The following is a 27,293-nucleotide window of genomic DNA, read 5'->3' on the forward strand; positions in this document are numbered from 1 at the left end:
CATCAGGGATGACAGCTTAGCCGCCGTTCTCCTGCATGTCACTCACCACCTCCACTGGGTCCAGAGGGCATCCTAGAACAGAGCTGGCCCTTCGGATCACCCTGTTCAGTCTCTTCCTGTCCCCAGCAGAGATGCTGCCGCCCCAGCAGACCACGCCATAAAAGATAGCAGAAGCCACAACAGAGTCATAGAATTTCTTCAGGAGTGGGCCCTCCACTCCAAACGACCTGCGTCTCCGCAGCAGGTACAGCCTGCTCTGCCCTTTCCTGTAGAGGGCGTCTGAGTTATGAGTCCAGTCCAGTCTATTGTTCAGATGAACACCAAGGTACCTGTAGCTGTCCACAGCCTCAATGTCCATACCTTGGATGTTCAGTGGTTGCAGTGGAGAATGCTTGTGCCTGCGGAAGTCTACCACCAGTTCCTTGGTTTTACTGGCGTTGATCTGGAGGTAGTTCAGCTGGCACCAGTCCACAAAGTCTTGGGTCAGACCTCTGTACTCCTTGTCGTCCCCATCAGTAATGAGGCCGACTATTGCAGAGTCATCAGAGAACTTCTGCAGGAAGCACTGGGTGGAATTGTGGGAGAAGTCTGCAGTGTAGATGGTGAAGAGGAACGGAGCCAGAACCGTTCCCTGTGGGGCCCCCGTACTGCAGACGACCCTGTCCGACACACAGCCCTGAGTCCTCACATACTGTGGTTGGTCGGTGAGGTAGTCCAGGATCCAGGTAGTGAGGTGATGGTCCACTCCAGAGTTCACCAGCTTGTCCTTTAGAACCGAGGGAAGAATGGTGTTGAAGGCACTGGAGAAATCAAAGAACATGATTCTCACAGTGCTTCCAGCGGTCTCCAGGTGAGCGAGGGAACGATGTAGGAGGTGAATGACGGCATCAGGGCTTTTAACAGGGCTTTTAACTATGTCTGAGGTGACATCATGACACTAACCTGCTGCCCATCATTAGCAAAGTTGTAATGATGGGCAGCAAAGATGAGGAATGAATGGTGCACAATTGTTATATGCAAGTTTTTAGAAAGCTCGTGGTTAACCCAAGAGTATTTTGTCACAATATCAAGAAGAGTAAAGCTTCAATGTCAAGAATAGATAGGAATATAGGGAATTATATATTTTTATTTAAAGACAGGACTCACATGTTTTCATTTCTAGTCTTTAAAACCTGTCTCTATCCATCTAGTATTAAATCTTTCTGGGAAACAAGTATGTATATTATGCACACACACAAACACACATGCAGCTATTACCTATTTCTTGTTTTTATACCTAAGATGAATTATTGTTGAATGAAGACATTTTTCAAACAAATGTAAAATGTGGGCAATTGTGTTTATTGGGTAAAGGAAAAGGCAGAAGGGGGGGAAAGGATAGAAAGAATGAAAGAGAGAGATGAGAGAAAACCCCAACAATCCCCTCTGAGCAAGCACCAGGCGACAGTGGATAGGAAAAACTCCTTTTAAAGTGAAAGACACCTAAAGGAGAAACCTATGGCAGAACCAGGCTCAGGAGGGGGCAGTCAACTGCCGGGACTGGTCGGGGGGTGAGGGTGAAAAAAGAAAAAGGAGGGAGGGGAAGGGGGGAAATGAAGATGGAATAGAGGTGGAGGAAGACGAGGTTACATCAGGTGAGAAGCAGCAGTGCCCCTCCTCCAGAACCAGTGGAAGCGTTTTTTCTTCTTTTTCAGATACTCTTCCACCAGCACTTTTTTCTCAATGATGAGGGTTTTCAGCTCATCGATTGTTTCTGCGTTTTCTTTCTCAAGTTTGTTGCATCTTTTCACCATGTCTTCTAATTGTTCTTGTTTTTCTTTAAGCTTGTCTTTCAGTTCTTTAACTGTTGCCTCCTCTATTCGCTTTGCCTTGTGCACATCTGTGTGCATGTCTTCCAGCTGCTGGTTTCTCTTCTGGATTTCTTGAAGTCTACACTGCAGGTCTTTATGTGTTTTCTGTTGTTCTTGCTTTTGCGCCTGGATTTCAGTGTTTTTGTACTTCAAGGTCTTAGAAAGTTCCTCAAGTTCGGTATTTTTTCTCAGCATCTCATTGATGCTACTCTGCATCGCTGAGCATTGTTTTTCCAGCTTTTTCTTTTCTTCTTCCAGTACAGTTGATTTGTACTTTGTTTCGTTATACAATTCTTGGAGTGCTTGATTTTTCCTCTGGAGATGAAGTTTTTCTTCTTCCTGTTGTATTTTCTGTTGGTCTTTTTCTTGAAGAAGCTCTTTATTTCCGTGCACTTTTTTATCAAGCCTGATTTGGAGCGATCGGTGTTTTTCCTCCATCTCGTCAAGCTTGGAGTCCATTTCCTTCTGTTTTATTTCCAGTTTCTTCTTCTCTTGAAGCAACTGTTGACTTTTGTGCAGAGTTTTGTCATGTTTCACCTGCAGCGCTTTGTATTTTTCCTCCATGGCTTGGAGTTTGCTCTGCAGGTCTCTCTGCTCTACGGGCTCTTGTTTCTTTTCTTGGAGGATCTCCTTATTTCTCTCCAGAGCTTCATCAAGCATTACTCGCAAGCCTTCATTTTGTTTCTCAATGTTCCTCAGCTTGCAATCCATTTCTTCCTTTTTTATTTTCTGTTGGTCTATCTTGTGAAGAAACTCTTTATTTCTCTCCAGAGCTTCATCAAGCATCACTTGCAAGCCTTCATTCTGTTTCTTGATGTGCCTCAGCTTGCAATCCATTTCTTCCTTTTTTATTTTCTGTTGGTCTTTCTCGTGCAGAAACTCTTTATTTCTCTCCAGAGCTTCATCAAGCATTACTCGCAAGCCTTCATTTTGTTTCTCGATGTTCCTCAGCTTGCAATCCATTTCTTCCTGATGTATTTTCTGTTGGTCTTTTTCTTGAAGCAGCTCTTTATTTTTGAGCAGTGTTTCCTCAAGAGTTAGTTGCAGCATTTTCAGTTTTTCCTCCAAGACTTCAAGCTGGGAGTCTGTTTCTTTCTCCAGCATTTCTTGTTGCTCTCTCTCTTGAATGAACTCTTTATTTCTGTGCACTGTTTTCTCAAGCTTGATTTGGAGCGATCTGTGTTTTTCCTCCATCTCGTCAAGCTTGGAGTCCATTTCCTTCTGTTTCATTTCCATTTGCTTCTTGTCTTGAAGCAACTGTTGACTTTTGTGCAGAGTTTTGTCATGTTTCACCTGCAGCGCTTTGTATTTTTCCTCCATGGCTTGGAGTTTGCTCTGCATGTCTCTCTGCTGTGTGGACTGTTGCTTCTCTTCTTGGTGGATTTCCTTCAGTTTTTCCAGAGCTCCATCAAGCTTTTCTTGGAGCTCCTGATTCTTCTTGAGCATTTTATCCCCTTTAATGCTCTCTTTTTTCTCATTTTGGAGCAGATCTTGAATTTTTTCTAGAGCTTCATCAAGCTTTTCTTGGAGCTCGTGATTCTTCTTATCTTGGAGAGCCCATTGTTTCTCCTCAATAATACCTTCCCTTTCCTGAAGCTGGTAGGATAATTTTTCTAATTCAGCGCTCTTTCTCTCATTTTCTTCTGTCAGGATCTTAATCTTTTCTCTGTTCATGAGATTTTCCTTCTCCATTTCTTCCAATCGCTTTTCCTCTAATTCCACCTGTTCATCCCAAGGAAGAGAGCTGATGTAAGGGTCTAGGGACTCATACCATGGAATAGAGCTGGGGTCAGCTTCTTGTCTTTCTTGCTCTTTCTGAGACATGTTGGAGTCTGTATACCGTGAGTACGAAAAGTATCCAGATGTTTGAAAATGCTTTACTGGTGAACGTTTGAATGCTGCTAACATAAGTGCTGCAAATAACGGACTGAAAGTTGTACCTCCTCACCCCTATTTATGGATTCAGAAGCCTGTGACATCACAATTCCATAAGCCAATGAGGTTGTCACATGACATTCTAGAATGAGGTCATGTTTTTGTATGAATTTTTTAAATAACATCAACATTCCGTAAGCCAATGAGGTTCTTACATGACTTTTGAATGAGGATAATTATTTTGTGTTAATCGACATAGCCTGCTGCAGCTCAGAGCTCGTGAGCTCAAACGATCCTCCAACCTCAGCTTCCCGGTAGCTTGGATTACAGGCACGCGCCACCGCACCCGGCGAGAAGCAGCTACGTTAAGATAAGATAAGATAAGATAACCTTTATTAGTCCCACACGTGGGAAATTTGTTTTGTCACAGCAGGAAGTGGACAGTGCAAAAGTTATGAGGCAAAAATTAGAATACAATAAGAATAAATACAGTACACAACTGTACAGAATAGAATAAAATAAAATACTATATACAGTAGAATAAAATAAAATAAATATACAATAAGATAAAAATAGAATACAAATACAAATACTATATACAACTGAGTAAAAATACAACGATGACAGAAAGGATTATTGCACTTAGTATTATTGCATATGTATGGATGTGTGTGCTTGATCAGTTAAAGTCTTTATTATGGAGTCTGACAGCAGTGGGGAGGAAAGACCTGCGAAATCTCTCCGTCCCACACCGTGGGTGCCGCAGTCTCCCACTGAAGGAGCTGCTCAGTGCTGTCACAGTCTGCTGCATGGGGTGGGAGATGTTGTCCATCAGGGATGACAGCTTAGCCGCCGTTCTCCTGCATGTCACTCACCACCTCCACTGGGTCCAGAGGGCATCCTAGAACAGAGCTGGCCCTTCGGATCACCCTGTTCAGTCTCTTCCTGTCCCCAGCAGAGATGCTGCCGCCCCAGCAGACCACGCCATAAAAGATAGCAGAAGCCACAACAGAGTCATAGAATTTCTTCAGGAGTGGGCCCTCCACTCCAAACGACCTGCGTCTCCGCAGCAGGTACAGCCTGCTCTGCCCTTTCCTGTAGAGGGCGTCTGAGTTATGAGTCCAGTCCAGTCCAGTCTATTGTTCAGATGAACACCAAGGTACCTGTAGCTGTCCACAGCCTCAATGTCCATACCTTGGATGTTCAGTGGTTGCAGTGGAGAATGCTTGTGCCTGCGGAAGTCTACCACCAGTTCCTTGGTTTTACTGGCGTTGATCTGGAGGTAGTTCAGCTGGCACCAGTCCACAAAGTCTTGGGTCAGACCTCTGTACTCCTTGTCGTCCCCATCAGTGATGAGGCCGACTATTGCAGAGTCATCAGAGAACTTCTGCAGGAAGCACTGGGTGGAATTGTGGGAGAAGTCTGCAGTGTAGATGGTGAAGAGGAACGGAGCCAGAACCGTTCCCTGTGGGGCCCCCGTACTGCAGACGACCCTGTCCGACACACAGCCCTGAGTCCTCACATACTGTGGTTGGTCGGTGAGGTAGTCCAGGATCCAGGTAGTGAGGTGATGGTCCACTCCAGAGTTCACCAGCTTGTCCTTTAGAACCGAGGGAAGAATGGTGTTGAAGGCACTGGAGAAATCAAAGAACATGATTCTCACAGTGCTTCCAGCGGTCTCCAGGTGAGCGAGGGAACGATGTAGGAGGTGAATGACGGCATCAGGGCTTTTAACAGGGCTTTTAACTATGTCTGAGGTGACATCATGACACTAACCTGCTGCCCATCATTAGCAAAGTTGTAATGATGGGCAGCAAAGATGAGGAATGAATGGTGCACAATTGTTATATGCAAGTTTTTAGAAAGCTCGTGGTTAACCCAAGAGTATTTTGTCACAATATCAAGAAGAGTAAAGCTTCAATGTCAAGAATAGATAGGAATATAGGGAATTATATATTTTTATTTAAAGACAGGACTCACATGTTTTCATTTCTAGTCTTTAAAACCTGTCTCTATCCATCTAGTATTAAATCTTTCTGGGAAACAAGTATGTATATTATGCACACACACAAACACACATGCAGCTATTACCTATTTCTTGTTTTTATACCTAAGATGAATTATTGTTGAATGAAGACATTTTTCAAACAAATGTAAAATGTGGGCAATTGTGTTTATTGGGTAAAGGAAAAGGCAGAAGGGGGGGAAAGGATAGAAAGAATGAAAGAGAGAGATGAGAGAAAACCCCAACAATCCCCTCTGAGCAAGCAGCAGGCGACAGTGGATAGGAAAAACTCCTTTTAAAGTGAAAGACACCTAAAGGAGAAACCTATGGCAGAACCAGGCTCAGGAGGGGGCAGTCAACTGCCGGGACTGGTCGGGGGGTGAGGGTGAAAAAAGAAAAAGGAGGGAGGGGAAGGGGGGAAATGAAGATGGAATAGAGGTGGAGGAAGACGAGGTTACATCAGGTGAGAAGCAGCAGTGCCCCTCCTCCAGAACCAGTGGAAGCGTTTTTTCTTCTTTTTCAGATACTCTTCCACCAGCACTTTTTTCTCAATGATGAGGGTTTTCAGCTCATCGATTGTTTCTGCGTTTTCTTTCTCAAGTTTGTTGCATCTTTTCACCATGTCTTCTAATTGTTCTTGTTTTTCTTTAAGCTTGTCTTTCAGTTCTTTAACTGTTGCCTCCTCTATTCGCTTTGCCTTGTGCACATCTGTGTGCATGTCTTCCAGCTGCTGGTTTCTCTTCTGGATTTCTTGAAGTCTACACTGCAGGTCTTTATGTGTTTTCTGTTGTTCTTGCTTTTGCGCCTGGATTTCAGTGTTTTTGTACTTCAAGGTCTTAGAAAGTTCCTCAAGTTCGGTATTTTTTCTCAGCATCTCATTGATGCTACTCTGCATCGCTGAGCATTGTTTTTCCAGCTTTTTCTTTTCTTCTTCCAGTACAGTTGATTTGTACTTTGTTTCGTTATACAATTCTTGGAGTGCTTGATTTTTCCTCTGGAGATGAAGTTTTTCTTCTTCCTGTTGTATTTTCTGTTGGTCTTTTTCTTGAAGAAGCTCTTTATTTCCGTGCACTTTTTTATCAAGCCTGATTTGGAGCGATCGGTGTTTTTCCTCCATCTCGTCAAGCTTGGAGTCCATTTCCTTCTGTTTTATTTCCAGTTTCTTCTTCTCTTGAAGCAACTGTTGACTTTTGTGCAGAGTTTTGTCATGTTTCACCTGCAGCGCTTTGTATTTTTCCTCCATGGCTTGGAGTTTGCTCTGCAGGTCTCTCTGCTCTACGGGCTCTTGTTTCTTTTCTTGGAGGATCTCCTTATTTCTCTCCAGAGCTTCATCAAGCATTACTCGCAAGCCTTCATTTTGTTTCTCAATGTTCCTCAGCTTGCAATCCATTTCTTCCTTTTTTATTTTCTGTTGGTCTATCTTGTGAAGAAACTCTTTATTTCTCTCCAGAGCTTCATCAAGCATCACTTGCAAGCCTTCATTCTGTTTCTTGATGTGCCTCAGCTTGCAATCCATTTCTTCCTTTTTTATTTTCTGTTGGTCTTTCTCGTGCAGAAACTCTTTATTTCTCTCCAGAGCTTCATCAAGCATTACTCGCAAGCCTTCATTTTGTTTCTCGATGTTCCTCAGCTTGCAATCCATTTCTTCCTGATGTATTTTCTGTTGGTCTTTTTCTTGAAGCAGCTCTTTATTTTTGAGCAGTGTTTCCTCAAGAGTTAGTTGCAGCATTTTCAGTTTTTCCTCCAAGACTTCAAGCTGGGAGTCTGTTTCTTTCTCCAGCATTTCTTGTTGCTCTCTCTCTTGAATGAACTCTTTATTTCTGTGCACTGTTTTCTCAAGCTTGATTTGGAGCGATCTGTGTTTTTCCTCCATCTCGTCAAGCTTGGAGTCCATTTCCTTCTGTTTCATTTCCATTTGCTTCTTGTCTTGAAGCAACTGTTGACTTTTGTGCAGAGTTTTGTCATGTTTCACCTGCAGCGCTTTGTATTTTTCCTCCATGGCTTGGAGTTTGCTCTGCATGTCTCTCTGCTGTGTGGACTGTTGCTTCTCTTCTTGGTGGATTTCCTTCAGTTTTTCCAGAGCTCCATCAAGCTGTTCTTGGAGCTCCTGATTCTTCTTGAGCATTTTATCCCCTTTAATGCTCTCTTTTTTCTCATTTTGGAGCAGATCTTGAATTTTTTCTAGAGCTTCATCAAGCTTTTCTTGGAGCTCGTGATTCTTCTTATCTTGGAGAGCCCATTGTTTCTCCTCAATAATACCTTCCCTTTCCTGAAGCTGGTAGGATAATTTTTCTAATTCAGCGCTCTTTCTCTCATTTTCTTCTGTCAGGATCTTAATCTTTTCTCTGTTCATGAGATTTTCCTTCTCCATTTCTTCCAATCGCTTTTCCTCTAATTCCACCTGTTCATCCCAAGGAAGAGAGCTGATGTAAGGGTCTAGGGACTCATACCATGGAATAGAGCTGGGGTCAGCTTCTTGTCTTTCTTGCTCTTTCTGAGACATGTTGGAGTCTGTATACCGTGAGTACGAAAAGTATCCAGATGTTTGAAAATGCTTTACTGGTGAACGTTTGAATGCTGCTAACATAAGTGCTGCAAATAACGGACTGAAAGTTGTACCTCCTCACCCCTATTTATGGATTCAGAAGCCTGTGACATCACAATTCCATAAGCCAATGAGGTTGTCACATGACATTCTAGAATGAGGTCATGTTTTTGTATGAATTTTTTAAATAACATCAACATTCCGTAAGCCAATGAGGTTCTTACATGACTTTTGAATGAGGATAATTATTTTGTGTTAATCGACATAGCCTGCTGCAGCTCAGAGCTCGTGAGCTCAAACGATCCTCCAACCTCAGCTTCCCGGTAGCTTGGATTACAGGCACGCGCCACCGCACCCGGCGAGAAGCAGCTACGTTAAGATAAGATAAGATAAGATAACCTTTATTAGTCCCACACGTGGGAAATTTGTTTTGTCACAGCAGGAAGTGGACAGTGCAAAAGTTATGAGGCAAAAATTAGAATACAATAAGAATAAATACAGTACACAACTGTACAGAATAGAATAAAATAAAATACTATATACAGTAGAATAAAATAAAATAAATATACAATAAGATAAAAATAGAATACAAATACAAATACTATATACAACTGAGTAAAAATACAACGATGACAGAAAGGATTATTGCACTTAGTATTATTGCATATGTATGGATGTGTGTGCTTGATCAGTTAAAGTCTTTATTATGGAGTCTGACAGCAGTGGGGAGGAAAGACCTGCGAAATCTCTCCGTCCCACACCGTGGGTGCCGCAGTCTCCCACTGAAGGAGCTGCTCAGTGCTGTCACAGTCTGCTGCATGGGGTGGGAGATGTTGTCCATCAGGGATGACAGCTTAGCCGCCGTTCTCCTGCATGTCACTCACCACCTCCACTGGGTCCAGAGGGCATCCTAGAACAGAGCTGGCCCTTCGGATCACCCTGTTCAGTCTCTTCCTGTCCCCAGCAGAGATGCTGCCGCCCCAGCAGACCACGCCATAAAAGATAGCAGAAGCCACAACAGAGTCATAGAATTTCTTCAGGAGTGGGCCCTCCACTCCAAACGACCTGCGTCTCCGCAGCAGGTACAGCCTGCTCTGCCCTTTCCTGTAGAGGGCGTCTGAGTTATGAGTCCAGTCCAGTCTATTGTTCAGATGAACACCAAGGTACCTGTAGCTGTCCACAGCCTCAATGTCCATACCTTGGATGTTCAGTGGTTGCAGTGGAGAATGCTTGTGCCTGCGGAAGTCTACCACCAGTTCCTTGGTTTTACTGGCGTTGATCTGGAGGTAGTTCAGCTGGCACCAGTCCACAAAGTCTTGGGTCAGACCTCTGTACTCCTTGTCGTCCCCATCAGTGATGAGGCCGACTATTGCAGAGTCATCAGAGAACTTCTGCAGGAAGCACTGGGTGGAATTGTGGGAGAAGTCTGCAGTGTAGATGGTGAAGAGGAACGGAGCCAGAACCGTTCCCTGTGGGGCCCCCGTACTGCAGACGACCCTGTCCGACACACAGCCCTGAGTCCTCACATACTGTGGTTGGTCGGTGAGGTAGTCCAGGATCCAGGTAGTGAGGTGATGGTCCACTCCAGAGTTCACCAGCTTGTCCTTTAGAACCGAGGGAAGAATGGTGTTGAAGGCACTGGAGAAATCAAAGAACATGATTCTCACAGTGCTTCCAGCGGTCTCCAGGTGAGCGAGGGAACGATGTAGGAGGTGAATGACGGCATCAGGGCTTTTAACAGGGCTTTTAACTATGTCTGAGGTGACATCATGACACTAACCTGCTGCCCATCATTAGCAAAGTTGTAATGATGGGCAGCAAAGATGAGGAATGAATGGTGCACAATTGTTATATGCAAGTTTTTAGAAAGCTCGTGGTTAACCCAAGAGTATTTTGTCACAATATCAAGAAGAGTAAAGCTTCAATGTCAAGAATAGATAGGAATATAGGGAATTATATATTTTTATTTAAAGACAGGACTCACATGTTTTCATTTCTAGTCTTTAAAACCTGTCTCTATCCATCTAGTATTAAATCTTTCTGGGAAACAAGTATGTATATTATGCACACACACAAACACACATGCAGCTATTACCTATTTCTTGTTTTTATACCTAAGATGAATTATTGTTGAATGAAGACATTTTTCAAACAAATGTAAAATGTGGGCAATTGTGTTTATTGGGTAAAGGAAAAGGCAGAAGGGGGGGAAAGGATAGAAAGAATGAAAGAGAGAGATGAGAGAAAACCCCAACAATCCCCTCTGAGCAAGCAGCAGGCGACAGTGGATAGGAAAAACTCCTTTTAAAGTGAAAGACACCTAAAGGAGAAACCTATGGCAGAACCAGGCTCAGGAGGGGGCAGTCAACTGCCGGGACTGGTCGGGGGGTGAGGGTGAAAAAAGAAAAAGGAGGGAGGGGAAGGGGGGAAATGAAGATGGAATAGAGGTGGAGGAAGACGAGGTTACATCAGGTGAGAAGCAGCAGTGCCCCTCCTCCAGAACCAGTGGAAGCGTTTTTTCTTCTTTTTCAGATACTCTTCCACCAGCACTTTTTTCTCAATGATGAGGGTTTTCAGCTCATCGATTGTTTCTGCGTTTTCTTTCTCAAGTTTGTTGCATCTTTTCACCATGTCTTCTAATTGTTCTTGTTTTTCTTTAAGCTTGTCTTTCAGTTCTTTAACTGTTGCCTCCTCTATTCGCTTTGCCTTGTGCACATCTGTGTGCATGTCTTCCAGCTGCTGGTTTCTCTTCTGGATTTCTTGAAGTCTACACTGCAGGTCTTTATGTGTTTTCTGTTGTTCTTGCTTTTGCGCCTGGATTTCAGTGTTTTTGTACTTCAAGGTCTTAGAAAGTTCCTCAAGTTCGGTATTTTTTCTCAGCATCTCATTGATGCTACTCTGCATCGCTGAGCATTGTTTTTCCAGCTTTTTCTTTTCTTCTTCCAGTACAGTTGATTTGTACTTTGTTTCGTTATACAATTCTTGGAGTGCTTGATTTTTCCTCTGGAGATGAAGTTTTTCTTCTTCCTGTTGTATTTTCTGTTGGTCTTTTTCTTGAAGAAGCTCTTTATTTCCGTGCACTTTTTTATCAAGCCTGATTTGGAGCGATCGGTGTTTTTCCTCCATCTCGTCAAGCTTGGAGTCCATTTCCTTCTGTTTTATTTCCAGTTTCTTCTTCTCTTGAAGCAACTGTTGACTTTTGTGCAGAGTTTTGTCATGTTTCACCTGCAGCGCTTTGTATTTTTCCTCCATGGCTTGGAGTTTGCTCTGCAGGTCTCTCTGCTCTACGGGCTCTTGTTTCTTTTCTTGGAGGATCTCCTTATTTCTCTCCAGAGCTTCATCAAGCATTACTCGCAAGCCTTCATTTTGTTTCTCAATGTTCCTCAGCTTGCAATCCATTTCTTCCTTTTTTATTTTCTGTTGGTCTATCTTGTGAAGAAACTCTTTATTTCTCTCCAGAGCTTCATCAAGCATCACTTGCAAGCCTTCATTCTGTTTCTTGATGTGCCTCAGCTTGCAATCCATTTCTTCCTTTTTTATTTTCTGTTGGTCTTTCTCGTGCAGAAACTCTTTATTTCTCTCCAGAGCTTCATCAAGCATTACTCGCAAGCCTTCATTTTGTTTCTCGATGTTCCTCAGCTTGCAATCCATTTCTTCCTGATGTATTTTCTGTTGGTCTTTTTCTTGAAGCAGCTCTTTATTTTTGAGCAGTGTTTCCTCAAGAGTTAGTTGCAGCATTTTCAGTTTTTCCTCCAAGACTTCAAGCTGGGAGTCTGTTTCTTTCTCCAGCATTTCTTGTTGCTCTCTCTCTTGAATGAACTCTTTATTTCTGTGCACTGTTTTCTCAAGCTTGATTTGGAGCGATCTGTGTTTTTCCTCCATCTCGTCAAGCTTGGAGTCCATTTCCTTCTGTTTCATTTCCATTTGCTTCTTGTCTTGAAGCAACTGTTGACTTTTGTGCAGAGTTTTGTCATGTTTCACCTGCAGCGCTTTGTATTTTTCCTCCATGGCTTGGAGTTTGCTCTGCATGTCTCTCTGCTGTGTGGACTGTTGCTTCTCTTCTTGGTGGATTTCCTTCAGTTTTTCCAGAGCTCCATCAAGCTGTTCTTGGAGCTCCTGATTCTTCTTGAGCATTTTATCCCCTTTAATGCTCTCTTTTTTCTCATTTTGGAGCAGATCTTGAATTTTTTCTAGAGCTTCATCAAGCTTTTCTTGGAGCTCGTGATTCTTCTTATCTTGGAGAGCCCATTGTTTCTCCTCAATAATACCTTCCCTTTCCTGAAGCTGGTAGGATAATTTTTCTAATTCAGCGCTCTTTCTCTCATTTTCTTCTGTCAGGATCTTAATCTTTTCTCTGTTCATGAGATTTTCCTTCTCCATTTCTTCCAATCGCTTTTCCTCTAATTCCACCTGTTCATCCCAAGGAAGAGAGCTGATGTAAGGGTCTAGGGACTCATACCATGGAATAGAGCTGGGGTCAGCTTCTTGTCTTTCTTGCTCTTTCTGAGACATGTTGGAGTCTGTATACCGTGAGTACGAAAAGTATCCAGATGTTTGAAAATGCTTTACTGGTGAACGTTTGAATGCTGCTAACATAAGTGCTGCAAATAACGGACTGAAAGTTGTACCTCCTCACCCCTATTTATGGATTCAGAAGCCTGTGACATCACAATTCCATAAGCCAATGAGGTTGTCACATGACATTCTAGAATGAGGTCATGTTTTTGTATGAATTTTTTAAATAACATCAACATTCCGTAAGCCAATGAGGTTCTTACATGACTTTTGAATGAGGATAATTATTTTGTGTTAATCGACATAGCCTGCTGCAGCTCAGAGCTCGTGAGCTCAAACGATCCTCCAACCTCAGCTTCCCGGTAGCTTGGATTACAGGCACGCGCCACCGCACCCGGCGAGAAGCAGCTACGTTAAGATAAGATAAGATAAGATAACCTTTATTAGTCCCACACGTGGGAAATTTGTTTTGTCACAGCAGGAAGTGGACAGTGCAAAAGTTATGAGGCAAAAATTAGAATACAATAAGAATAAATACAGTACACAACTGTACAGAATAGAATAAAATAAAATACTATATACAGTAGAATAAAATAAAATAAATATACAATAAGATAAAAATAGAATACAAATACAAATACTATATACAACTGAGTAAAAATACAACGATGACAGAAAGGATTATTGCACTTAGTATTATTGCATATGTATGGATGTGTGTGCTTGATCAGTTAAAGTCTTTATTATGGAGTCTGACAGCAGTGGGGAGGAAAGACCTGCGAAATCTCTCCGTCCCACACCGTGGGTGCCGCAGTCTCCCACTGAAGGAGCTGCTCAGTGCTGTCACAGTCTGCTGCATGGGGTGGGAGATGTTGTCCATCAGGGATGACAGCTTAGCCGCCGTTCTCCTGCATGTCACTCACCACCTCCACTGGGTCCAGAGGGCATCCTAGAACAGAGCTGGCCCTTCGGATCACCCTGTTCAGTCTCTTCCTGTCCCCAGCAGAGATGCTGCCGCCCCAGCAGACCACGCCATAAAAGATAGCAGAAGCCACAACAGAGTCATAGAATTTCTTCAGGAGTGGGCCCTCCACTCCAAACGACCTGCGTCTCCGCAGCAGGTACAGCCTGCTCTGCCCTTTCCTGTAGAGGGCGTCTGAGTTATGAGTCCAGTCCAGTCTATTGTTCAGATGAACACCAAGGTACCTGTAGCTGTCCACAGCCTCAATGTCCATACCTTGGATGTTCAGTGGTTGCAGTGGAGAATGCTTGTGCCTGCGGAAGTCTACCACCAGTTCCTTGGTTTTACTGGCGTTGATCTGGAGGTAGTTCAGCTGGCACCAGTCCACAAAGTCTTGGGTCAGACCTCTGTACTCCTTGTCGTCCCCATCAGTGATGAGGCCGACTATTGCAGAGTCATCAGAGAACTTCTGCAGGAAGCACTGGGTGGAATTGTGGGAGAAGTCTGCAGTGTAGATGGTGAAGAGGAACGGAGCCAGAACCGTTCCCTGTGGGGCCCCCGTACTGCAGACGACCCTGTCCGACACACAGCCCTGAGTCCTCACATACTGTGGTTGGTCGGTGAGGTAGTCCAGGATCCAGGTAGTGAGGTGATGGTCCACTCCAGAGTTCACCAGCTTGTCCTTTAGAACCGAGGGAAGAATGGTGTTGAAGGCACTGGAGAAATCAAAGAACATGATTCTCACAGTGCTTCCAGCGGTCTCCAGGTGAGCGAGGGAACGATGTAGGAGGTGAATGACGGCATCAGGGCTTTTAACAGGGCTTTTAACTATGTCTGAGGTGACATCATGACACTAACCTGCTGCCCATCATTAGCAAAGTTGTAATGATGGGCAGCAAAGATGAGGAATGAATGGTGCACAATTGTTATATGCAAGTTTTTAGAAAGCTCGTGGTTAACCCAAGAGTATTTTGTCACAATATCAAGAAGAGTAAAGCTTCAATGTCAAGAATAGATAGGAATATAGGGAATTATATATTTTTATTTAAAGACAGGACTCACATGTTTTCATTTCTAGTCTTTAAAACCTGTCTCTATCCATCTAGTATTAAATCTTTCTGGGAAACAAGTATGTATATTATGCACACACACAAACACACATGCAGCTATTACCTATTTCTTGTTTTTATACCTAAGATGAATTATTGTTGAATGAAGACATTTTTCAAACAAATGTAAAATGTGGGCAATTGTGTTTATTGGGTAAAGGAAAAGGCAGAAGGGGGGGAAAGGATAGAAAGAATGAAAGAGAGAGATGAGAGAAAACCCCAACAATCTCCTCTGAGCAAGCAGCAGGCGACAGTGGATAGGAAAAACTCCTTTTAAAGTGAAAGACACCTAAAGGAGAAACCTATGGCAGAACCAGGCTCAGGAGGGGGCAGTCAACTGCCGGGACTGGTCGGGGGGTGAGGGTGAAAAAAGAAAAAGGAGGGAGGGGAAGGGGGGAAATGAAGATGGAATAGAGGTGGAGGAAGACGAGGTTACATCAGGTGAGAAGCAGCAGTGCCCCTCCTCCAGAACCAGTGGAAGCGTTTTTTCTTCTTTTTCAGATACTCTTCCACCAGCACTTTTTTCTCAATGATGAGGGTTTTCAGCTCATCGATTGTTTCTGCGTTTTCTTTCTCAAGTTTGTTGCATCTTTTCACCATGTCTTCTAATTGTTCTTGTTTTTCTTTAAGCTTGTCTTTCAGTTCTTTAACTGTTGCCTCCTCTATTCGCTTTGCCTTGTGCACATCTGTGTGCATGTCTTCCAGCTGCTGGTTTCTCTTCTGGATTTCTTGAAGTCTACACTGCAGGTCTTTATGTGTTTTCTGTTGTTCTTGCTTTTGCGCCTGGATTTCAGTGTTTTTGTACTTCAAGGTCTTAGAAAGTTCCTCAAGTTCGGTATTTTTTCTCAGCATCTCATTGATGCTACTCTGCATCGCTGAGCATTGTTTTTCCAGCTTTTTCTTTTCTTCTTCCAGTACAGTTGATTTGTACTTTGTTTCGTTATACAATTCTTGGAGTGCTTGATTTTTCCTCTGGAGATGAAGTTTTTCTTCTTCCTGTTGTATTTTCTGTTGGTCTTTTTCTTGAAGAAGCTCTTTATTTCCGTGCACTTTTTTATCAAGCCTGATTTGGAGCGATCGGTGTTTTTCCTCCATCTCGTCAAGCTTGGAGTCCATTTCCTTCTGTTTTATTTCCAGTTTCTTCTTCTCTTGAAGCAACTGTTGACTTTTGTGCAGAGTTTTGTCATGTTTCACCTGCAGCGCTTTGTATTTTTCCTCCATGGCTTGGAGTTTGCTCTGCAGGTCTCTCTGCTCTACGGGCTCTTGTTTCTTTTCTTGGAGGATCTCCTTATTTCTCTCCAGAGCTTCATCAAGCATTACTCGCAAGCCTTCATTTTGTTTCTCAATGTTCCTCAGCTTGCAATCCATTTCTTCCTTTTTTATTTTCTGTTGGTCTATCTTGTGAAGAAACTCTTTATTTCTCTCCAGAGCTTCATCAAGCATCACTTGCAAGCCTTCATTCTGTTTCTTGATGTGCCTCAGCTTGCAATCCATTTCTTCCTTTTTTATTTTCTGTTGGTCTTTCTCGTGCAGAAACTCTTTATTTCTCTCCAGAGCTTCATCAAGCATTACTCGCAAGCCTTCATTTTGTTTCTCGATGTTCCTCAGCTTGCAATCCATTTCTTCCTGATGTATTTTCTGTTGGTCTTTTTCTTGAAGCAGCTCTTTATTTTTGAGCAGTGTTTCCTCAAGAGTTAGTTGCAGCATTTTCAGTTTTTCCTCCAAGACTTCAAGCTGGGAGTCTGTTTCTTTCTCCAGCATTTCTTGTTGCTCTCTCTCTTGAATGAACTCTTTATTTCTGTGCACTGTTTTCTCAAGCTTGATTTGGAGCGATCTGTGTTTTTCCTCCATCTCGTCAAGCTTGGAGTCAATTTCCTTCTGTTTCATTTCCATTTGCTTCTTGTCTTGAAGCAACTGTTGACTTTTGTGCAGAGTTTTGTCATGTTTCACCTGCAGCGCTTTGTATTTTTCCTCCATGGCTTGGAGTTTGCTCTGCATGTCTCTCTGCTGTGTGGACTGTTGCTTCTCTTCTTGGTGGATTTCCTTCAGTTTTTCCAGAGCTCCATCAAGCTTTTCTTGGAGCTCCTGATTCTTCTTGAGCATTTTATCCCCTTTAATGCTCTCTTTTTTCTCATTTTGGAGCAGATCTTGAATTTTTTCTAGAGCTTCATCAAGCTTTTCTTGGAGCTCGTGATTCTTCTTATCTTGGAGAGCCCATTGTTTCTCCTCAATAATACCTTCCCTTTCCTGAAGCTGGTAGGATAATTTTTCTAATTCAGCGCTCTTTCTCTCATTTTCTTCTGTCAGGATCTTAATCTTTTCTCTGTTCATGAGATTTTCCTTCTCCATTTCTTCCAATCGCTTTTCCTCTAATTCCACCTGTTCATCCCAAGGAAGAGAGCTGATGTAAGGGTCTAGGGACTCATACCATGGAATAGAGCTGGGGTCAGCTTCTTGTCTTTCTTGCTCTTTCTGAGACATGTTGGAGTCTGTATACCGTGAGTACGAAAAGTATCCAGATGTTTGAAAATGCTTTACTGGTGAACGTTTGAATGCTGCTAACATAAGTGCTGCAAATAACGGACTGAAAGTTGTACCTCCTCACCCCTATTTATGGATTCAGAAGCCTGTGACATCACAATTCCATAAGCCAATGAGGTTGTCACATGACATTCTAGAATGAGGTCATGTTTTTGTATGAATTTTTTAAATAACATCAACATTCCGTAAGCCAATGAGGTTCTTACATGACTTTTGAATGAGGATAATTATTTTGTGTTAATCGACATAGCCTGCTGCAGCTCAGAGCTCGTGAGCTCAAACGATCCTCCAACCTCAGCTTCCCGGTAGCTTGGATTACAGGCACGCGCCACCGCACCCGGCGAGAAGCAGCTACGTTAAGATAAGATAAGATAAGATAACCTTTATTAGTCCCACACGTGGGAAATTTGTTTTGTCACAGCAGGAAGTGGACAGTGCAAAAGTTATGAGGCAAAAATTAGAATACAATAAGAATAAATACAGTACACAACTGTACAGAATAGAATAAAATAAAATACTATATACAGTAGAATAAAATAAAATAAATATACAATAAGATAAAAATAGAATACAAATACAAATACTATATACAACTGAGTAAAAATACAACGATGACAGAAAGGATTATTGCACTTAGTATTATTGCATATGTATGGATGTGTGTGCTTGATCAGTTAAAGTCTTTATTATGGAGTCTGACAGCAGTGGGGAGGAAAGACCTGCGAAATCTCTCCGTCCCACACCGTGGGTGCCGCAGTCTCCCACTGAAGGAGCTGCTCAGTGCTGTCACAGTCTGCTGCATGGGGTGGGAGATGTTGTCCATCAGGGATGACAGCTTAGCCGCCGTTCTCCTGCATGTCACTCACCACCTCCACTGGGTCCAGAGGGCATCCTAGAACAGAGCTGGCCCTTCGGATCACCCTGTTCAGTCTCTTCCTGTCCCCAGCAGAGATGCTGCCGCCCCAGCAGACCACGCCATAAAAGATAGCAGAAGCCACAACAGAGTCATAGAATTTCTTCAGGAGTGGGCCCTCCACTCCAAACGACCTGCGTCTCCGCAGCAGGTACAGCCTGCTCTGCCCTTTCCTGTAGAGGGCGTCTGAGTTATGAGTCCAGTCCAGTCTATTGTTCAGATGAACACCAAGGTACCTGTAGCTGTCCACAGCCTCAATGTCCATACCTTGGATGTTCAGTGGTTGCAGTGGAGAATGCTTGTGCCTGCGGAAGTCTACCACCAGTTCCTTGGTTTTACTGGCGTTGATCTGGAGGTAGTTCAGCTGGCACCAGTCCACAAAGTCTTGGGTCAGACCTCTGTACTCCTTGTCGTCCCCATCAGTAATGAGGCCGACTATTGCAGAGTCATCAGAGAACTTCTGCAGGAAGCACTGGGTGGAATTGTGGGAGAAGTCTGCAGTGTAGATGGTGAAGAGGAACGGAGCCAGAACCGTTCCCTGTGGGGCCCCCGTACTGCAGACGACCCTGTCCGACACACAGCCCTGAGTCCTCACATACTGTGGTTGGTCGGTGAGGTAGTCCAGGATCCAGGTAGTGAGGTGATGGTCCACTCCAGAGTTCACCAGCTTGTCCTTTAGAACCGAGGGAAGAATGGTGTTGAAGGCACTGGAGAAATCAAAGAACATGATTCTCACAGTGCTTCCAGCGGTCTCCAGGTGAGCGAGGGAACGATGTAGGAGGTGAATGACGGCATCAGGGCTTTTAACAGGGCTTTTAACTATGTCTGAGGTGACATCATGACACTAACCTGCTGCCCATCATTAGCAAAGTTGTAATGATGGGCAGCAAAGATGAGGAATGAATGGTGCACAATTGTTATATGCAAGTTTTTAGAAAGCTCGTGGTTAACCCAAGAGTATTTTGTCACAATATCAAGAAGAGTAAAGCTTCAATGTCAAGAATAGATAGGAATATAGGGAATTATATATTTTTATTTAAAGACAGGACTCACATGTTTTCATTTCTAGTCTTTAAAACCTGTCTCTATCCATCTAGTATTAAATCTTTCTGGGAAACAAGTATGTATATTATGCACACACACAAACACACATGCAGCTATTACCTATTTCTTGTTTTTATACCTAAGATGAATTATTGTTGAATGAAGACATTTTTCAAACAAATGTAAAATGTGGGCAATTGTGTTTATTGGGTAAAGGAAAAGGCAGAAGGGGGGGAAAGGATAGAAAGAATGAAAGAGAGAGATGAGAGAAAACCCCAACAATCTCCTCTGAGCAAGCAGCAGGCGACAGTGGATAGGAAAAACTCCTTTTAAAGTGAAAGACACCTAAAGGAGAAACCTATGGCAGAACCAGGCTCAGGAGGGGGCAGTCAACTGCCGGGACTGGTCGGGGGGTGAGGGTGAAAAAAGAAAAAGGAGGGAGGGGAAGGGGGGAAATGAAGATGGAATAGAGGTGGAGGAAGACGAGGTTACATCAGGTGAGAAGCAGCAGTGCCCCTCCTCCAGAACCAGTGGAAGCGTTTTTTCTTCTTTTTCAGATACTCTTCCACCAGCACTTTTTTCTCAATGATGAGGGTTTTCAGCTCATCGATTGTTTCTGCGTTTTCTTTCTCAAGTTTGTTGCATCTTTTCACCATGTCTTCTAATTGTTCTTGTTTTTCTTTAAGCTTGTCTTTCAGTTCTTTAACTGTTGCCTCCTCTATTCGCTTTGCCTTGTGCACATCTGTGTGCATGTCTTCCAGCTGCTGGTTTCTCTTCTGGATTTCTTGAAGTCTACACTGCAGGTCTTTATGTGTTTTCTGTTGTTCTTGCTTTTGCGCCTGGATTTCAGTGTTTTTGTACTTCAAGGTCTTAGAAAGTTCCTCAAGTTCGGTATTTTTTCTCAGCATCTCATTGATGCTACTCTGCATCGCTGAGCATTGTTTTTCCAGCTTTTTCTTTTCTTCTTCCAGTACAGTTGATTTGTACTTTGTTTCGTTATACAATTCTTGGAGTGCTTGATTTTTCCTCTGGAGATGAAGTTTTTCTTCTTCCTGTTGTATTTTCTGTTGGTCTTTTTCTTGAAGAAGCTCTTTATTTCCGTGCACTTTTTTATCAAGCCTGATTTGGAGCGATCGGTGTTTTTCCTCCATCTCGTCAAGCTTGGAGTCCATTTCCTTCTGTTTTATTTCCAGTTTCTTCTTCTCTTGAAGCAACTGTTGACTTTTGTGCAGAGTTTTGTCATGTTTCACCTGCAGCGCTTTGTATTTTTCCTCCATGGCTTGGAGTTTGCTCTGCAGGTCTCTCTGCTCTACGGGCTCTTGTTTCTTTTCTTGGAGGATCTCCTTATTTCTCTCCAGAGCTTCATCAAGCATTACTCGCAAGCCTTCATTTTGTTTCTCAATGTTCCTCAGCTTGCAATCCATTTCTTCCTTTTTTATTTTCTGTTGGTCTATCTTGTGAAGAAACTCTTTATTTCTCTCCAGAGCTTCATCAAGCATCACTTGCAAGCCTTCATTCTGTTTCTTGATGTGCCTCAGCTTGCAATCCATTTCTTCCTTTTTTATTTTCTGTTGGTCTTTCTCGTGCAGAAACTCTTTATTTCTCTCCAGAGCTTCATCAAGCATTACTCGCAAGCCTTCATTTTGTTTCTCGATGTTCCTCAGCTTGCAATCCATTTCTTCCTGATGTATTTTCTGTTGGTCTTTTTCTTGAAGCAGCTCTTTATTTTTGAGCAGTGTTTCCTCAAGAGTTAGTTGCAGCATTTTCAGTTTTTCCTCCAAGACTTCAAGCTGGGAGTCTGTTTCTTTCTCCAGCATTTCTTGTTGCTCTCTCTCTTGAATGAACTCTTTATTTCTGTGCACTGTTTTCTCAAGCTTGATTTGGAGCGATCTGTGTTTTTCCTCCATCTCGTCAAGCTTGGAGTCCATTTCCTTCTGTTTCATTTCCATTTGCTTCTTGTCTTGAAGCAACTGTTGACTTTTGTGCAGAGTTTTGTCATGTTTCACCTGCAGCGCTTTGTATTTTTCCTCCATGGCTTGGAGTTTGCTCTGCATGTCTCTCTGCTGTGTGGACTGTTGCTTCTCTTCTTGGTGGATTTCCTTCAGTTTTTCCAGAGCTCCATCAAGCTGTTCTTGGAGCTCCTGATTCTTCTTGAGCATTTTATCCCCTTTAATGCTCTCTTTTTTCTCATTTTGGAGCAGATCTTGAATTTTTTCTAGAGCTTCATCAAGCTTTTCTTGGAGCTCGTGATTCTTCTTATCTTGGAGAGCCCATTGTTTCTCCTCAATAATACCTTCCCTTTCCTGAAGCTGGTAGGATAATTTTTCTAATTCAGCGCTCTTTCTCTCATTTTCTTCTGTCAGGATCTTAATCTTTTCTCTGTTCATGAGATTTTCCTTCTCCATTTCTTCCAATCGCTTTTCCTCTAATTCCACCTGTTCATCCCAAGGAAGAGAGCTGATGTAAGGGTCTAGGGACTCATACCATGGAATAGAGCTGGGGTCAGCTTCTTGTCTTTCTTGCTCTTTCTGAGACATGTTGGAGTCTGTATACCGTGAGTACGAAAAGTATCCAGATGTTTGAAAATGCTTTACTGGTGAACGTTTGAATGCTGCTAACATAAGTGCTGCAAATAACGGACTGAAAGTTGTACCTCCTCACCCCTATTTATGGATTCAGAAGCCTGTGACATCACAATTCCATAAGCCAATGAGGTTGTCACATGACATTCTAGAATGAGGTCATGTTTTTGTATGAATTTTTTAAATAACATCAACATTCCGTAAGCCAATGAGGTTCTTACATGACTTTTGAATGAGGATAATTATTTTGTGTTAATCGACATAGCCTGCTGCAGCTCAGAGCTCGTGAGCTCAAACGATCCTCCAACCTCAGCTTCCCGGTAGCTTGGATTACAGGCACGCGCCACCGCACCCGGCGAGAAGCAGCTACGTTAAGATAAGATAAGATAAGATAACCTTTATTAGTCCCACACGTGGGAAATTTGTTTTGTCACAGCAGGAAGTGGACAGTGCAAAAGTTATGAGGCAAAAATTAGAATACAATAAGAATAAATACAGTACACAACTGTACAGAATAGAATAAAATAAAATACTATATACAGTAGAATAAAATAAAATAAATATACAATAAGATAAAAATAGAATACAAATACAAATACTATATACAACTGAGTAAAAATACAACGATGACAGAAAGGATTATTGCACTTAGTATTATTGCATATGTATGGATGTGTGTGCTTGATCAGTTAAAGTCTTTATTATGGAGTCTGACAGCAGTGGGGAGGAAAGACCTGCGAAATCTCTCCGTCCCACACCGTGGGTGCCGCAGTCTCCCACTGAAGGAGCTGCTCAGTGCTGTCACAGTCTGCTGCATGGGGTGGGAGATGTTGTCCATCAGGGATGACAGCTTAGCCGCCGTTCTCCTGCATGTCACTCACCACCTCCACTGGGTCCAGAGGGCATCCTAGAACAGAGCTGGCCCTTCGGATCACCCTGTTCAGTCTCTTCCTGTCCCCAGCAGAGATGCTGCCGCCCCAGCAGACCACGCCATAAAAGATAGCAGAAGCCACAACAGAGTCATAGAATTTCTTCAGGAGTGGGCCCTCCACTCCAAACGACCTGCGTCTCCGCAGCAGGTACAGCCTGCTCTGCCCTTTCCTGTAGAGGGCGTCTGAGTTATGAGTCCAGTCCAGTCTATTGTTCAGATGAACACCAAGGTACCTGTAGCTGTCCACAGCCTCAATGTCCATACCTTGGATGTTCAGTGGTTGCAGTGGAGAATGCTTGTGCCTGCGGAAGTCTACCACCAGTTCCTTGGTTTTACTGGCGTTGATCTGGAGGTAGTTCAGCTGGCACCAGTCCACAAAGTCTTGGGTCAGACCTCTGTACTCCTTGTCGTCCCCATCAGTGATGAGGCCGACTATTGCAGAGTCATCAGAGAACTTCTGCAGGAAGCACTGGGTGGAATTGTGGGAGAAGTCTGCAGTGTAGATGGTGAAGAGGAACGGAGCCAGAACCGTTCCCTGTGGGGCCCCCGTACTGCAGACGACCCTGTCCGACACACAGCCCTGAGTCCTCACATACTGTGGTTGGTCGGTGAGGTAGTCCAGGATCCAGGTAGTGAGGTGATGGTCCACTCCAGAGTTCACCAGCTTGTCCTTTAGAACCGAGGGAAGAATGGTGTTGAAGGCACTGGAGAAATCAAAGAACATGATTCTCACAGTGCTTCCAGCGGTCTCCAGGTGAGCGAGGGAACGATGTAGGAGGTGAATGACGGCATCAGGGCTTTTAACAGGGCTTTTAACTATGTCTGAGGTGACATCATGACACTAACCTGCTGCCCATCATTAGCAAAGTTGTAATGATGGGCAGCAAAGATGAGGAATGAATGGTGCACAATTGTTATATGCAAGTTTTTAGAAAGCTCGTGGTTAACCCAAGAGTATTTTGTCACAATATCAAGAAGAGTAAAGCTTCAATGTCAAGAATAGATAGGAATATAGGGAATTATATATTTTTATTTAAAGACAGGACTCACATGTTTTCATTTCTAGTCTTTAAAACCTGTCTCTATCCATCTAGTATTAAATCTTTCTGGGAAACAAGTATGTATATTATGCACACACACAAACACACATGCAGCTATTACCTATTTCTTGTTTTTATACCTAAGATGAATTATTGTTGAATGAAGACATTTTTCAAACAAATGTAAAATGTGGGCAATTGTGTTTATTGGGTAAAGGAAAAGGCAGAAGGGGGGGAAAGGATAGAAAGAATGAAAGAGAGAGATGAGAGAAAACCCCAACAATCCCCTCTGAGCAAGCAGCAGGCGACAGTGGATAGGAAAAACTCCTTTTAAAGTGAAAGACACCTAAAGGAGAAACCTATGGCAGAACCAGGCTCAGGAGGGGGCAGTCAACTGCCGGGACTGGTCGGGGGGTGAGGGTGAAAAAAGAAAAAGGAGGGAGGGGAAGGGGGGAAATGAAGATGGAATAGAGGTGGAGGAAGACGAGGTTACATCAGGTGAGAAGCAGCAGTGCCCCTCCTCCAGAACCAGTGGAAGCGTTTTTTCTTCTTTTTCAGATACTCTTCCACCAGCACTTTTTTCTCAATGATGAGGGTTTTCAGCTCATCGATTGTTTCTGCGTTTTCTTTCTCAAGTTTGTTGCATCTTTTCACCATGTCTTCTAATTGTTCTTGTTTTTCTTTAAGCTTGTCTTTCAGTTCTTTAACTGTTGCCTCCTCTATTCGCTTTGCCTTGTGCACATCTGTGTGCATGTCTTCCAGCTGCTGGTTTCTCTTCTGGATTTCTTGAAGTCTACACTGCAGGTCTTTATGTGTTTTCTGTTGTTCTTGCTTTTGCGCCTGGATTTCAGTGTTTTTGTACTTCAAGGTCTTAGAAAGTTCCTCAAGTTCGGTATTTTTTCTCAGCATCTCATTGATGCTACTCTGCATCGCTGAGCATTGTTTTTCCAGCTTTTTCTTTTCTTCTTCCAGTACAGTTGATTTGTACTTTGTTTCGTTATACAATTCTTGGAGTGCTTGATTTTTCCTCTGGAGATGAAGTTTTTCTTCTTCCTGTTGTATTTTCTGTTGGTCTTTTTCTTGAAGAAGCTCTTTATTTCCGTGCACTTTTTTATCAAGCCTGATTTGGAGCGATCGGTGTTTTTCCTCCATCTCGTCAAGCTTGGAGTCCATTTCCTTCTGTTTTATTTCCAGTTTCTTCTTCTCTTGAAGCAACTGTTGACTTTTGTGCAGAGTTTTGTCATGTTTCACCTGCAGCGCTTTGTATTTTTCCTCCATGGCTTGGAGTTTGCTCTGCAGGTCTCTCTGCTCTACGGGCTCTTGTTTCTTTTCTTGGAGGATCTCCTTATTTCTCTCCAGAGCTTCATCAAGCATTACTCGCAAGCCTTCATTTTGTTTCTCAATGTTCCTCAGCTTGCAATCCATTTCTTCCTTTTTTATTTTCTGTTGGTCTATCTTGTGAAGAAACTCTTTATTTCTCTCCAGAGCTTCATCAAGCATCACTTGCAAGCCTTCATTCTGTTTCTTGATGTGCCTCAGCTTGCAATCCATTTCTTCCTTTTTTATTTTCTGTTGGTCTTTCTCGTGCAGAAACTCTTTATTTCTCTCCAGAGCTTCATCAAGCATTACTCGCAAGCCTTCATTTTGTTTCTCGATGTTCCTCAGCTTGCAATCCATTTCTTCCTGATGTATTTTCTGTTGGTCTTTTTCTTGAAGCAGCTCTTTATTTTTGAGCAGTGTTTCCTCAAGAGTTAGTTGCAGCATTTTCAGTTTTTCCTCCAAGACTTCAAGCTGGGAGTCTGTTTCTTTCTCCAGCATTTCTTGTTGCTCTCTCTCTTGAATGAACTCTTTATTTCTGTGCACTGTTTTCTCAAGCTTGATTTGGAGCGATCTGTGTTTTTCCTCCATCTCGTCAAGCTTGGAGTCAATTTCCTTCTGTTTCATTTCCATTTGCTTCTTGTCTTGAAGCAACTGTTGACTTTTGTGCAGAGTTTTGTCATGTTTCACCTGCAGTGCTTTGTATTTTTCCTCCATGGCTTGGAGTTTGCTCTGCATGTCTCTCTGCTGTGTGGACTGTTGCTTCTCTTCTTGGTGGATTTCCTTCAGTTTTTCCAGAGCTCCATCAAGCTTTTCTTGGAGCTCCTGATTCTTCTTGAGCATTTTATCCCCTTTAATGCTCTCTTTTTTCTCATTTTGGAGCAGATCTTGAATTTTTTCTAGAGCTTCATCAAGCTTTTCTTGGAGCTCGTGATTCTTCTTATCTTGGAGAGCCCATTGTTTCTCCTCAATAATACCTTCCCTTTCCTGAAGCTGGTAGGATAATTTTTCTAATTCAGCGCTCTTTCTCTCATTTTCTTCTGTCAGGATCTTAATCTTTTCTCTGTTCATGAGATTTTCCTTCTCCATTTCTTCCAATCGCTTTTCCTCTAATTCCACCTGTTCATCCCAAGGAAGAGAGCTGATGTAAGGGTCTAGGGACTCATACCATGGAATAGAGCTGGGGTCAGCTTCTTGTCTTTCTTGCTCTTTCTGAGACATGTTGGAGTCTGTATACCGTGAGTACGAAAAGTATCCAGATGTTTGAAAATGCTTTACTGGTGAACGTTTGAATGCTGCTAACATAAGTGCTGCAAATAACGGACTGAAAGTTGTACCTCCTCACCCCTATTTATGGATTCAGAAGCCTGTGACATCACAATTCCATAAGCCAATGAGGTTGTCACATGACATTCTAGAATGAGGTCATGTTTTTGTATGAATTTTTTAAATAACATCAACATTCCGTAAGCCAATGAGGTTCTTACATGACTTTTGAATGAGGATAATTATTTTGTGTTAATCGACATAGCCTGCTGCAGCTCAGAGCTCATGAGCTCAAACGATCCTCCAACCTCAGCCTCCCGGTAGCTTGGATTACAGGCACGCGCCACCGCACCCGGCGAGAAGCAGCTACGTTAACAGGGCTTTTAACTATGTCTGAGGTGACATCATGACACTAACCTGCTGCCCATCATTAGCAAAGTTGTAATGATGGGCAGCAAAGATGAGGAATGAATGGTGCACAATTGTTATATGCAAGTTTTTAGAAAGCTCGTGGTTAACCCAAGAGTATTTTGTCACAATATCAAGAAGAGTAAAGCTTCAATGTCAAGAATAGATAGGAATATAGGGAATTATATATTTTTATTTAAAGACAGGACTCACATGTTTTCATTTCTAGTCTTTAAAACCTGTCTCTATCAGGGACGTGCAGAGAGGTTTAAAGGGGCGGGTGCTCAAAGTTAAAAAGGGGCACATTGAACCATGCTGAATAACAACAACACACATTCATCAAGAATCTAATATGGGAAGGGCAGGGCTGTGTTGATCTGAGACTGTAGAC

General features: G+C 42.9%; 3 protein-coding genes across 3 annotated transcripts; all 3 read right to left on the reverse strand.

The window, feature by feature from the left end:
- Window positions 1-1,184: 1,184 nt before the first annotated feature.
- On the reverse strand, window positions 1,185-8,805 carry LOC147312624 (uncharacterized). Its single transcript, XM_086264214.1, has 3 exons — window positions 6,947-8,805; window positions 2,774-3,143; window positions 1,185-2,521 (listed from the first exon to the last, which is right to left on the reverse strand). Exons 1-3 carry the CDS (start codon window positions 8,315-8,317, stop codon window positions 1,626-1,628), a joined length of 2,637 nt encoding a protein of 878 aa, XP_086120340.1. The 5' UTR covers window positions 8,318-8,805; the 3' UTR covers window positions 1,185-1,625.
- A 1,628-nt stretch (window positions 8,806-10,433) lies between these two features.
- LOC147312625 (uncharacterized) lies at window positions 10,434-17,914 on the reverse strand. The gene is made up of 3 exons (XM_086264216.1): window positions 16,055-17,914; window positions 11,887-12,256; window positions 10,434-11,634 (listed from the first exon to the last, which is right to left on the reverse strand). Exons 1-3 carry the CDS (start codon window positions 17,423-17,425, stop codon window positions 10,739-10,741), a joined length of 2,637 nt encoding a protein of 878 aa, XP_086120342.1. The 5' UTR covers window positions 17,426-17,914; the 3' UTR covers window positions 10,434-10,738.
- Window positions 17,915-19,405: 1,491 nt separating this feature from the next.
- Window positions 19,406-26,793, reverse strand: LOC147312626 (uncharacterized). Its single transcript, XM_086264218.1, has 3 exons — window positions 25,163-26,793; window positions 20,995-21,364; window positions 19,406-20,742 (listed from the first exon to the last, which is right to left on the reverse strand). The coding sequence occupies exons 1-3, from the start codon at window positions 26,531-26,533 to the stop codon at window positions 19,847-19,849; spliced, it is 2,637 nt and encodes an 878-aa protein (XP_086120344.1). The 5' UTR covers window positions 26,534-26,793; the 3' UTR covers window positions 19,406-19,846.
- Window positions 26,794-27,293: the final 500 nt, after the last annotated feature.

Source organism: Aulonocara sp. 'chitande type north' Nkhata Bay, linkage group LG15, assembly GCF_057382095.1.
Source record: "Aulonocara sp. 'chitande type north' Nkhata Bay isolate Kocher_YH1m ecotype deep benthic linkage group LG15, A_spYH_male_GT1.1, whole genome shotgun sequence".
In the NCBI taxonomy this organism is placed as follows: Eukaryota; Metazoa; Chordata; class Actinopteri; order Cichliformes; family Cichlidae; genus Aulonocara; species Aulonocara sp. 'chitande type north' Nkhata Bay.

Coding starts and splice junctions, on each gene's coding strand:
- LOC147312625 (XM_086264216.1), bottom strand. CDS start 17,425: ATGTTAGCAGCATTCAAACGTTCACCAGTAAAGCATTTTCAAACATCT. Junction 12,257..16,054: donor AAAAATACAAAGCGCTGCAG/GTGAAACATGAC, acceptor AAAGCGCTGCAG/GTGAAACATGACAAAACTCT. Junction 11,635..11,886: donor CATCGAGAAACAAAATGAAG/GCTTGCGAGTAA, acceptor AACAAAATGAAG/GCTTGCGAGTAATGCTTGAT.
- LOC147312624 (XM_086264214.1), bottom strand. CDS start 8,317: ATGTTAGCAGCATTCAAACGTTCACCAGTAAAGCATTTTCAAACATCT. Junction 3,144..6,946: donor AAAAATACAAAGCGCTGCAG/GTGAAACATGAC, acceptor AAAGCGCTGCAG/GTGAAACATGACAAAACTCT. Junction 2,522..2,773: donor CATCGAGAAACAAAATGAAG/GCTTGCGAGTAA, acceptor AACAAAATGAAG/GCTTGCGAGTAATGCTTGAT.
- LOC147312626 (XM_086264218.1), bottom strand. CDS start 26,533: ATGTTAGCAGCATTCAAACGTTCACCAGTAAAGCATTTTCAAACATCT. Junction 21,365..25,162: donor AAAAATACAAAGCGCTGCAG/GTGAAACATGAC, acceptor AAAGCGCTGCAG/GTGAAACATGACAAAACTCT. Junction 20,743..20,994: donor CATCGAGAAACAAAATGAAG/GCTTGCGAGTAA, acceptor AACAAAATGAAG/GCTTGCGAGTAATGCTTGAT.